The sequence below is a fragment of the Eleutherodactylus coqui genome, chromosome 2 (genome assembly GCF_035609145.1).
Source record: "Eleutherodactylus coqui strain aEleCoq1 chromosome 2, aEleCoq1.hap1, whole genome shotgun sequence".
Classification (NCBI taxonomy): Eukaryota; Metazoa; Chordata; class Amphibia; order Anura; family Eleutherodactylidae; genus Eleutherodactylus; species Eleutherodactylus coqui.
This window is the reverse complement of record NC_089838.1, coordinates 71,886,280-71,898,505: the sequence shown is the minus strand read 5'-3', so window position 1 is coordinate 71,898,505 and position 12,226 is coordinate 71,886,280. Positions and strand designations below refer to the sequence as shown.

General features: G+C 46.4%; 1 protein-coding gene across 3 annotated transcripts in view; it reads right to left on the bottom strand.

Moving 5' to 3' along the window:
* LOC136611470 (rho GTPase-activating protein 7-like) overlaps positions 1 to 12,226 on the bottom strand; it is a 187,588-nt gene that overhangs the window by 34,304 nt on the left and 141,058 nt on the right. Inside the window, exon 1 of one of the 3 annotated variants that reach the window (XM_066591113.1) lies at positions 8,845 to 8,946. The exons of 1 other annotated variant lie outside the window; for it this stretch is intronic. In XM_066591113.1, the coding sequence (XP_066447210.1) occupies positions 8,845 to 8,854 (10 nt within the window). In that variant the 5' untranslated portion in view covers positions 8,855 to 8,946. Of the gene's footprint in view, positions 1 to 8,770; positions 8,947 to 12,226 lie in introns of those variants that run through there. One more of the 3 variants, XM_066591112.1, reaches the window with a different exon arrangement.

Here is a 12,226-nt window from a genome sequence, read left to right as displayed (position 1 = left end):
AGGTGCGAGTCTCAGAGGCGAGACTCACACCCATTTAACTTTTTATGACTATCCTGTGGATATGCCATAAAAGTATGAGTCCCCCTTTTAAAAGGATCTATTCACAGGCAGTGATTTCAGCAACATATTCAGTGGTGTTCATTTGAATGGGCTGCCTTTGGTGGCCAATATATACGTTTGGGATTGTCACAGGAAGTGCTCTTACGAATATGCCACGTGAGTATAACTTATTGGAAAAATCCATTAGAAAGGATAACCAAGAAGGAGTCAACGATGAGACCTAGGGTCAGGCTGGCATTTGGCATTCCACTGATTTTATATGCCTGATACATTTTAAATCTTTTGTACAATAATAGATTTTTCTTTGATTTGCCGTATTGTATTATATTTTGACTGTGCTTGGCATCTAGAGAACTGGGATAAGGAGTCCCCGGGCCAACTTGGGATGATCTTCGAATAGTACTACAGTGCTCAACTATACCACCAACATAAGAAAATCGGCCAAGCACCATGTGAAAGTGAAGAATACTGTTTGTAGAAGGACTTGTGGATGTAATTTAGTGGCATTGCTGAGCGGGGTAGTGATGAGGACAAAGCCAACAGTACAAAGCAGGGCATGGAGAGGGCATCCATCAAGGACATCTGTGTGAGTAAACACTGTCCTTGCCAAGAGCATCCACTTGGGTACGGCTATCTTTGGCAGCTGGAACGCCCTGGCTATGGGTTAAATTGAAAATATCTAGCAGTCATCCTTTTCCCCTACATGGCGTTGTCTCGCTAAGGGGCAATTGTCACACATGGTTTCTGTGTATTGAGACGCACGGAAATCGCTCATGGAAAGAAGCCATTATTTGAAATGAGTTAATTTACATGGGCGATTTTAATCTTACAGCGATGCTGCAAGACGGGTAGCTACAGGTTCCATTTGTGGGCGGTTCTCTTCAAGAAATGCCCATAATTCCCAAATGAGCAAAACTAAAAATATCACATCACTTGTATAAATTTGAATTTCATGCAAATGCGATGAACTGATGGAGCATCGGACTCAATAGCAACGAGGGAGCATCGGACTCAATAGCAACGAGGGAGCATCGGACTCAATAGCAACGAGGGAGCATCGGACTCAATAGCAACGAGGGAGCATCGGACTCAATAGCAACGAGGGAGCATCGGACTCAATAGCAACGAGGGAGCATCGGACTCAATAGCAACGAGGGAGCATCGGACTCAATAGCAACGAGGGAGCATCGGACTCAATAGCAACGAGGGAGCATCGGACTCAATAGCAACGAGGGAGCATCGGACTCAATAGCAACGAGGGAGCATCGGACTCAATAGCAACGAGGGAGCATCGGACTCAATAGCAACGAGGGAGCATCGGACTCAATAGCAACGAGGGAGCATCGGACTCAATAGCAACGAGGGAGCAACGGACTCAATAGCAACGAGGGAGCAACGGACTCAATAGCAACGAGGGAGCAACGGACTCAATAGCAACGAGGGAGCAACGGACTCAATAGCAACGAGGGAGCAACGGACTCAATAGCAACGAGGGAGCAACGGACTCAATAGCAACGAGGGAGCAACGGACTCAATAGCAACGAGGGAGCAACGGACTCAATAGCAACGAGGGAGCAACGGACTCAATAGCAACGAGGGAGCAACGGACTCAATAGCAACGAGGGAGCAACGGACTCAATAGCAACGAGGGAGCAACGGACTCAATAGCAACGAGGGAGCAACGGACTCAATAGCAACGAGGGAGCAACGGACTCAATAGCAACGAGGGAGCAACGGACTCAATAGCAACGAGGGAGCAACGGACTCAATAGCAACGAGGGAGCAACGGACTCAATAGCAACGAGGGAGCAACGGACTCAATAGCAACGAGGGAGCAACGGACTCAATAGCAACGAGGGAGCAACGGACTCAATAGCAACGAGGGAGCAACGGACTCAATAGCAACGAGGGAGCAACGGACTCAATAGCAACGAGGGAGCATCGGACTCAATAGCAACTTTCATAGGATTTTCACGTGTTAAAAATCATAAGCGCAGCAATGCATATGTCTCATCACACCAAAAAATTTGCGCACTGAATGAGGCTTTTTGGACATGTATTGGCGTATTTTACTGTACTTTTCCCACCCACAGGGCATATTCATTTGTGAGCGGCAAAGACAACCATTGAAATGGCAAAGCTTAACGAGTCCCTTAAGTGTTTTATCCAGCGGAATTACACAGCGTTTCACGAATCTCTTTGTGTATAGTGCATCCTTTTGCACACCCACATTAACTTCTTTTGGGACCTTTGGTGGACAAATACGCAGAAAAATGGAGCATGCTGTATTTTTTTCTGTGCAACGGAAGTGTGAACAAACCCATTGAAAAACAACAAGTCCTATTCTCTGTGTATCGCGAGAGCAAACTTGCCCATGTGAAGCTTGCCTTTGCATATACACTATGAAGTGGGGAGCCACCAAGTATCAGCCTCATATACACTATGAAGTGGGGAGCCACCAAGTATCAGCCTCATTGATCCATCCATCGGTTACATGGCCATGCATCTCAATGGCCGCCAGCTGCAGATGTTTTATATCACATCCAAAACAAGCTACACCATTTCTGTAACTCCGGAGCTGCAGAAACTGCTTAGCTCCACCAAGCTTGGCCATTTCCATCATTCCAGCCACCTCAGTCAACGGGGTTCCCATCTCAGCCATGTTTTGTCAACGTGAGAACAGCCCTTTAAAAGAAAGTAGACAGAAACCTCCTAACTTTTAACATAATGTCCCCAGATGTGGCGTTCTGCTTCTGTAACCCATCATACACACATTGTCCATTCTAAATGATGCAGAGCGTTCAGCTATCCGTTTCTACGCAGACGTCCAGGATGTTGACTACTACAGAGCCCTCCCCCTTGCGTCAGCACCATTATACATGATTCATTGGATTGCGCAGGATTTCTCTCCAAGACCCGTGTTCTGTCAATCACAGCTGGCCATTCTCGCACACATTTGAACTGCAGCCACTTGGGAACCGGATGCCATGGTTTCCTCCAATTCACCTCAATGAAAGGTGCCGTCCCTCACACCCTTTCACTTTCACGGCCATCCTGTACAAATGTCACCATGGCAGTTTTATTGTTCTAGGGCGATTTGCTTCATTTCAGTACAAGAGACATTCCTTTCATTCATTCATTGTTGCCACACTGTCTGATCTGTGGACAGGGTCATTAAAGGAAGAATCTAATGACTCTTCACTGCTGACATGTTACATAAATAGCAAGTCACCAGATTGGGCAATTAAATCCCCCACAGTTGACTAAGGAAATAGAGTAACCACACACCAAAAAGTACTGAAACGCTGAATATGGGCCCCCGAGACATGTACATGACAATCAGAATACACTAAACATTGATACCCTGTTTCCCTGAGTATATGACCTACCCTGAAAATAAGCCTTACCTTGATTTTTTGGGGGAAAAAAACCCTAGCTGCATTAAATTATAAAAAAAGGAATACTTACCTAGCAGGTTTGGTCAAGGTCCTCGTACTGCTGTCTAGAACTCCACATCCTGCAGTCCTTGTTTACCCACGGAAGATCGCCTCCAGGTTACGGGATTCAAAAATCACCTCCAGGAAGCGATAGATTCTTGAGTGCTGTTCAGCCAATCAATGCAGCGCTCAATGAACCAATGCGATGGCTGTGAATGGTTCAACGAGCGCTGCATTGATTGGCTGAGCAGCCGTGGAAGAACCAATCACAGCCATTGTGTTGTGCAGGTGGGATTTATGAATTGGCCAATCATTGCCGTGGCTCAGAGCGTTAGAGCTCCAGAGAGCAGAGGGAGGGACCTGGTCAGGGCCTGCTAGGCAAGTATAATAAGACATCCTCTGAAAAGAAGACCTAGCATATCTTTTAGTGCAAAAATTATCAGACAGGGTCTTATTTTCAGGGAAGCACGGCAACTTCATCCTATCCATTGTTAGGCTATGAAACTACTGGAGACTGTTCTAAAATGGATTTATACACAACTGGGGATTTTGAATTACTTCCTGCTGTACCTCTTAGGGCAGCAACTGACAATACAACTCAATGCGGTGCAAGGAATTCAAGAACGTGTAGGTTCTTACTATCCTTGTATAAGAAGCTTGTAGAAGTGTGACAATCCAGCAACAGTTTCAGTCTCTATCGCCACAATCTATTTCCCAAATGCTCCATTCTCCAGATGTTGATTCCTCAGCCCTCTTGTTGCTTACTGCTTCTTGCTAGGGCCGGCCACCAGTTGCCGTTGTGCCCTGCTCTCTTTCTGTAATAGAGGGGGTCGGTTTCCCTGGCAATGAGCAGTAAACAGCCAGAGGACTCAATATCTAGAGAACGGAGCATTTTTGAATTAAGCGTCTTAAGAACGAGTGCATTATTTTAACATATTGAAATAGGATTGCTGAGATGGGAAAAAAATATTTAATTTTGCCTCCCCTGCTCCCCCCCAAAAAATGCAAAAGTAGTAATCAAAAAAGGGAAATGGAGGCCAAAACACTATCAATAAAAACTATAGTTCATTGCACAAAAAAAACAAGTACTCAGAGGACACTCCATAGAAAAATAGTTACTTTAAACGCAGCCATGCAAAAAATAAAAATTATTATATATACATAAAATTTATTTCTTTTTGCCGTGCATAGGTTGAAAAACCTAAAAATACCATCAGAAAAAAAGCAAGATGTGTCGTGTCTTTATACTGCATGATTAAATGCTGTAAAATAATGTTTTTTTCTCCCCTTTGCCCTCTAAAATGAAAAAGAAAACTGAAAATAAAAATTTATATTTAAAAAAATGTAATATATCAATCTCTTTTGAAAAGTTGAGATGAAAATTCCCACCCCTCCCCCCCCAAAAAATGTTGCGTCCTTAGGACCAAATGGACCATATCATTGAGGGGTTCCAAAAATTACAACAGGGGTCAAAATTCAAAGCTGTTCTAGGAAAAGGAAATGTGTGGTACTGTATCTGCATTCACTATATAAAAAAAGGAAGCAAAAAAAAAAAATTATATTAGCCATAGAATAAGTTAGGTAACTACAACAGTTAAAACTTTGGAAAAAGAGAAAAAAAAAACAAATCCTACTTTATAAATACTAAAAGAGCCCCCACAGTACGCCATCTGCAATATTCTGCAGACAGACATGCCCAATACTTGCTCTGCCCTGGGTTGCAGTGAGAAGCACAAGGCACTGCTGCATTGTACTGGGATATTGTCCTACTCCACTGTGTTAGACAAGTACTATTCAGAACCAAGGGTCCTTGTGAGGCATTTACCCCAGAGGGGACATAGATCTAATTATTACTAGCGTTCCTATCTGAAGTGGCATCATGGGGAAACTAAGATAATGAAGACGATGAATCTGAATAGAGGATGATGGTTATCACACGGTCCTTTTACCTGTTAACTCCACTGACAAGACAAAGTGCAAGAGGCTGAACCATAGTCACCGGCAGATACTACCAACTCCGTCCCTACACAACAGGTCCAGCGGTACAACTGCAGAGTTCCAAGCAGGAGCATCACAGATCACAGCGACAAGTATCATCATGTCATACTAGGATTCCCGGAGCCTGTAACATTCAGGAGTCCAATGATAGACTCTACTGTAAGTACAGATTAGTATCTAGACATAGCGGATGCTTGAGACATGCAAACTAGAATACATGCTTTATCAAGAAAAAACAAGCACCGAGAAGAAGTTGTCGTTTTGTCGCAAAACTCAGCATGCAGTTACATCTCAGGCGGATATGGAAATGATTAGAATTGTGGTGTGATTAGATGAATGGTCTTGCCACCCAAGACCCTAGAAGAGGTTTCACCTATAAAGAGGCTCTTGGTGGTTCCTTTGTGTAGGGACTAGAGATGAGCAAGTATACTCGGTAAAGGCAATTGCTCGAGCGAGCATTGCCTTTAGCGAGTACCTGCCCGCTCGAGATGAAAGGTTCGGGTGCCGGCGCGGGGGAGCGGTGAGTAGCAGCTATCAGCAGGAGGGAGCGGGGGGAGAGAGGGAGAGAGAGATCTCCCCTCCGTTCTGCTCTCCCCCGCAGCTCCCTACCCGCCGCCGGCACCCGAACCTTTCGCCTCGAGCGGGCAGGTACTCGCTAAAGGCAATGCTCGCTCGAGCAATTGACTTTAGCTAGTATACTCGCTCATCTCTAGTAGGGACCCTTTTTTGCCACTTGTGTAGAGCTTGTTGACCACTAGACACCTCTACGATGCAGAGAAGAGATTTCACCCAGTCAGAGTATGAGAGGGGTGCATTAGTGGAATGCCAGAAGCTGCATGGTCGTATTCACGACTTGCCTCCTACCTGACCAGACTATTAGGAGGTGTTGGATCCAGTGGATGTGTGGGGGCACACAAGGAAACCGAGTTCAAGACGCCCTCGACAGACCACCAGTAGAGAGGATCATCTAACAAGCACAAGCAACTCCAACTATTTAGTTGTCCGCATCCAGAGACAGGAGGCACCATTGTTAGGCTAGGTTCACATGCGGCGGATTTGCCACGGAAATTGCTGCAGCCACTAATCTCGGGATTATCCAGCCATGCGGGTGAGAATTTGCAAAATTCTCGTCCACACAAGGCAACCAATCCATCGCAGAAAAACCGGGCGGAAGCGGCGCAGATTAGAAACATGCAGCATGTCAATTTTTTTTGCGGCCTCGCTCCTCTCTATGGTAAGAAAAAACTGCAGTGGAATGTCGGCGGCTGAACCGCTTCAAAACCTGCGGCGAAATGCCGCGAGTTTTGGAGCTGCACTTTTCCAGCAGAATTCCCACAGTTTTTCGGTCGGGCCAAACCATGGGAATTCCACTGGAAATCCGCCCCACGTGAACCCAGCCTTACAGGCCACTGTGTCTGTCGGAACCATTTCCAGGTGTCTGGCTGAAGGATATTTGGTCTCATGACACCCATCACTTGTACTGCCTCTGACACCCACCGTTTCCTCCATTTGCATTGGTGTCATAAACGATGAAACTGGCCGCTACGAAGTGGAACTGGATTGCCTTCAGCGATTAAGCCAGGTTTAGTTTGGGCACGGACAATGGTTGTGTTCATATCTGGAGACCCAGGGGTAAGCACCTCAATCCTGCCTTCGCTGTGGATCAGCACATTGCCCCCTGCTGGTGTGATGGTCTGGGGGGCCATTGCATATGACAGTCGGTCACCCCTAGTAGTGGTATGAGGGACATTGACAGCTCAGCTATATGTTCAGGACATCCTGCAGTCACATGTGATCCTCTCATGGCAGAGCATCCAAGAGGCATTTTCTAGCAGGCTAATACTCGGCCATAAACACAAGTGTCTCATAGGAATGTCCCCACAACATTGTCACACTTCTGCGGTCTGCCTAATTTAATCACCAATAGAAGATGTAAGGGACCATCTGGGATGCCAACTTCGATAATCTATGAGCTTGCACAAGCCAAAGGCTCAGTTACAGCAAATGTGGACTGATATGGATACCATACCAAACCTGTATGCCTCCATGCCCACCTATATCACATCTGGCATCCAAGTCAGAGGCGGCCCAACAGGGTACTGTAGCCTCCATGCCCGCATGTATCACATCTTGTATCCAAGCTAGAGGTGGTACAGCAGGGCCCTAGAGCCTCCATGCGTGCCCGTATCAAATCTTCCCTCCAAGCTAGAGGCAGGCCACGAGATACTAGAGCCTCCATGCCCACCCGCATCACATCTGGTATCCAAGCTAGAGGCGACCCAACAGGGTACTCGAATCTCCATGCCCACCCCCCCACCCCCATCCGTATCGCATTTTATATCCAAGCTAGAGGCAATTCAACAGGGTACTAGAGCCTCCATGTCCACCCGTATCACATCTTGCATTCAAGCTAGAGGTGGCCCAACAGGGTACTAGAATCTCCATGCTCCCCCATCCATATCGCATTTTACATCCAAGCTAGAGGTTGTACAACAGGGTATTAAGAGCCTCCATGTCCAACCATATCACACCTTGTATCCAAGCAAGAGGCAGTACAATAGGGTACTAGAGCCTCCATGCCAAACCATATCACATCTTGTATCCAAGCTAGAGGCAGTACAACAGGGTACTAGAGCCTCTGTGCCTATCCATATCACACCTTGTATCCAAGCTAGAGGTGATACAACAGGGTGCTAGAGCCTCACTTCAATGTTCAGTTTTTGGCAATAAATATCCTTTTGCTCCGATACTGTATATAATAAGTATCACTTATATGTCAACTCTTCAATCACACATAGGAAGTTTCCTACAATCCCGACAACTTCTAGATGCTTGACTCTTTTTGGACAAGGAGTGTATAAACTATTCTAGTAGTTTTCACTCTACAGACTGCCGCCCCTGCTGTCACTTGTGTCATAAGCTGCAGCCACCAGTGATGACAGGGCTTTAGCCGGTGCACCAGGGGCTCCAGATGACCACATTATACCTGCAGAACAAGTCTAACCAAAGGAGACCCTCCTGCAGCCCCCAGTACTGCCTGTAGTCCAGGGGGCGGCTCGGGCACAGCTGCTGCAGCACCGCTCAATGAACCTTCTGGCCGCGGAGTTCCCATAGACATCGCTCCACTTCTCAGGCGCCCGGCACATATTAATAGACATTAGTACATTTCCAGGATGCAGCTTCCTACAGACGTGCATGCCCTCTGCCCTGGCACCAGCCTGGCACTGCCCTCCTGCACACAGCCTTAAATGAGAAAAGAAGTCTGATGCACTCACGTGTTACTATCATTTTGCTCAATCCTCCCCAGTTAAAGCATAAAGTAGTAAGAGGTGTCAAACAAGATCCTCACTGGTATCCATATATCCCGGGAACACGTCCGCCCCTCCGGGGGGTCAGCTCCGGCTCATCGCGATCCCAATCCTCTCCCGGCAGCCGCACAGCCCATACTGAGCCCCGCAGCCCCGAAGCAGAGGGGAAGAGGCCGGGGGCGGGGCCAGTGCACGCGTGCGGAGGAGGGGGCGGGGCTTCTAGCAGACAGCGCGCTAGTGGCGAGCCCTCCGCTCACTAGAGATGGGCGGCGACGCCCAAATGGCCCTTTAGTAAATACTAACACTACTCTTCCTTCCTCTGCCCACTCAGGACTACATACTCACTCTATCTATCTCATATCTATCTAATCTATCTATCTATCTATCTATCTATCTATCTATCTATCTATCTATCTATCTATCTATCTATCTATCTATCTATCTATCTATCTATCTATCTATCTATCTATCTATCTATCTATCTATCTATCTATCTATCTATCTATCTATCTATCTATCTATCTATCTATCTATCTATCTATCTATCTATCTATCTATCTATCTATCTATCTATCTATCTATCTATCTATCTATCTATCTATCTATCTATCTATCTATCTATCTATCTATCTATCTATCTATCTATCTATCTATCTATCTATCTATCTATCTATCTATCTATCTATCTATCTATCTATCTATCTATCTATCTATCTATCTATCTATCTATCTATCTATCTATCTATCTATCTATCTATCTATCTATCTATCTATCTATCTATCTATCTATCTATCTATCTATCTATCTATCTATCTATCTATCTATCTATCTATCTATCTATCTATCTATCTATCTATCTATCTATCTATCTATCTATCTATTCCCTCTGTGTGCTTCAGCTGGCTGGAGTCTCCAGAAAGGACTCCTGTAACCCTTCCACTCCTGGAGAGCTGACCTGCGCTCCTCACATAGAGGTGGAGCAATGGGGACAATTTTAGGGCTCCTTCACAATTCTGCACGGTCTTCAGAGCCATAATACCTGCCTATAGAACCCATTGATTTCAGTGGCTTCATTCACGTTTGCAGATTTTCAAAAACGTAAAAAAAACCACAGCGCGACCTATGTTCTTTATACCGAAATACTGAATAAACTATGTGGAGCACGTAAATACGCTGTGTAAAAACGCACGCACATCCGTATAAACGTTGTGTTTTTACGCAGCTGAAGCCATGTGAATGTGCCTTTCAAAGTATGCCAGTGTTTCCCAGTCCTCACAACCCCCAACAGGTCTGGTTTTCAGGATATGGCCGCCTGCAGACGAGCGGGTCGGATCCGGCAGCGAGAAATCTCGCCGCGTGATCCGACCCCAGAGCCTGCAGGGACGAGCGCGTACTCACCCGCGCCTGGCGGCCCCGGCTCTTTGATGTGCCGGCTGCCGCGCAGCCGGCGCATGCGCAGACCGGAGCCGGCGGCCAGGTGAGTGCGTGCCCCGCAGAAAATTAGAACATGCCGCGGTTTGTTTGCCGCGCGAGACTTCGCACGGCCAAACCGCGGCCGTCTGCATAGGAGTGCGTATTGTAATGCACTCCTATGCAGACTTTCAGCGGCGGAAATCCCGCGGGAAATCCCGCGGCGGGATTTCCGCTCGTCTGCAGGCGGCCTATCTTATAGATATAATGCCTATCTGAGGTCCTGACAATGATGACATCACCCGTGTAATACTATGGAAATCCTGTTGGGGATCGTGAGGACTGGCGTTTGGGAAACCCTGATGTGAACCTTGCGCTGAGCCCTGTAGCAGGCATAAGGTTGCTTTCCCATCCGCCACCACTGTTCTGTTTTCCTGCTGAGTTCGGCCGAATCCCCTGGCCGAACGGATCCGTCTTATGACGGAACCAAAGGGACCCCATTGACTATAATGGATTCCATTTGATTTCTGCTCAGCTGTCTGGCATTTTACTGGACATAAAAGCGGTGACGTCACCGGTCAGATCCTGTGCTGCAGAAAGTATTTGGATAAAATATGTTTTTGAGCAGGGGGCTCAAAACGTAAAAAAAATCAGACAATGTCTCTGAGGCTTGGTTTCCACAGGACGGAAGTGTCATGGAATGTCTGGAATGGGCCCACACGGAAATTCTGCAAGATTTCCGCAGCTGGAAAGGGTGCTTCCGCCTGTATTCCCTTGTGGGAATCTCTCCCCTTAGAGGACCTTGCCTAGAAGGTCTGTTTCGGTATCAACAGAGGAGGACGTGAAGCAGAAAGGAGGGCAGAACAGCATTAGTATTAAATGAAGAATCGAAAGAGCTGTTTGGGAGAAAAAGAGTCGACTCTTTTTGGTGAGCTAAGCCAAATTATCCAGCTCACCAAAAAGAGCTAGAATTCCGAGCACTAAGCTACAGACTGTTATGACACCAATGGCAACAATTCAAAGCAAGACCCCTACCCCTATAGCACATGAGGCGAACATATCTAAACCAGAGGAGCATCAGCCAGATCTATCCTCCCACTCAACAGCAGCTACTTCAGAAGAATTTTTGATTACCGTATAGTCCAAAAATAGAGTAAGGCTAGCAGCACTCACATGAAGACACCAATCATTTGGTGGAGCAGGTGATCTCTCCGAGGACGCCAGCCTGATAGGATCGGGCCCAAATCCAACAATTCTGCATACAGAATTTTTGATTACCGTTTACTATACACCCAAATACAATCCCACCAATACAAGACAACAATCCCACGTTATTTCCTCCTGATCTGCCCACAAACAGTCAGTCCAACCATTCCTTATCTTTTTAAAGAACAGAAATGAGGGACAGCGCTTTGGAAAAAGAAACAATTGGGAATAAAACAAAAAAGGACTCACCTGGTATTAGCAGCCTGACCTAGAAAATAGGCCATCCACAACATCTGACCGTCCCTGGAGGCAAATACAACAACCAATCCTTATCCACATGGCAGGGAGAGAGTCCAGGATTTTACCAAAAGACGTAGAAAAAATTCAGGATGGAATAAAACGAAAGAAATGTAAAAAAAATCCAGCACTCATAAGGAAATGGGAGAATTGGAATAAGTTAAAGGTAACTTACTTAAGTGAGGGTCTCTTTAAGTAAGTTACTAGAGATGAGCAAGCACCCAAGTGCTCGGGTCCTCGTTATTCGAGTCGAGCTTTTCGTAAAATCCGAGAGCTGTACTTGAGTAATGAACCCCATTGGCTACAATGGGAGACTTGAGCATTTTTGTATGTGGAACGCTGGGCGCCGACCTTTTTTTTTTTTTTTGGGTTCGTGTGTTTTCTCTCTCTCTCTCCCCCAGCCAGCGGGGAGGGGCCAAAACTGACACGTCACAGCGGGGAGGGGCAAAAAACTGGGGCGGTGTCGAATACGGCGTGATGCTCGCTCGAGTAGCGAGCACCATCGAGTA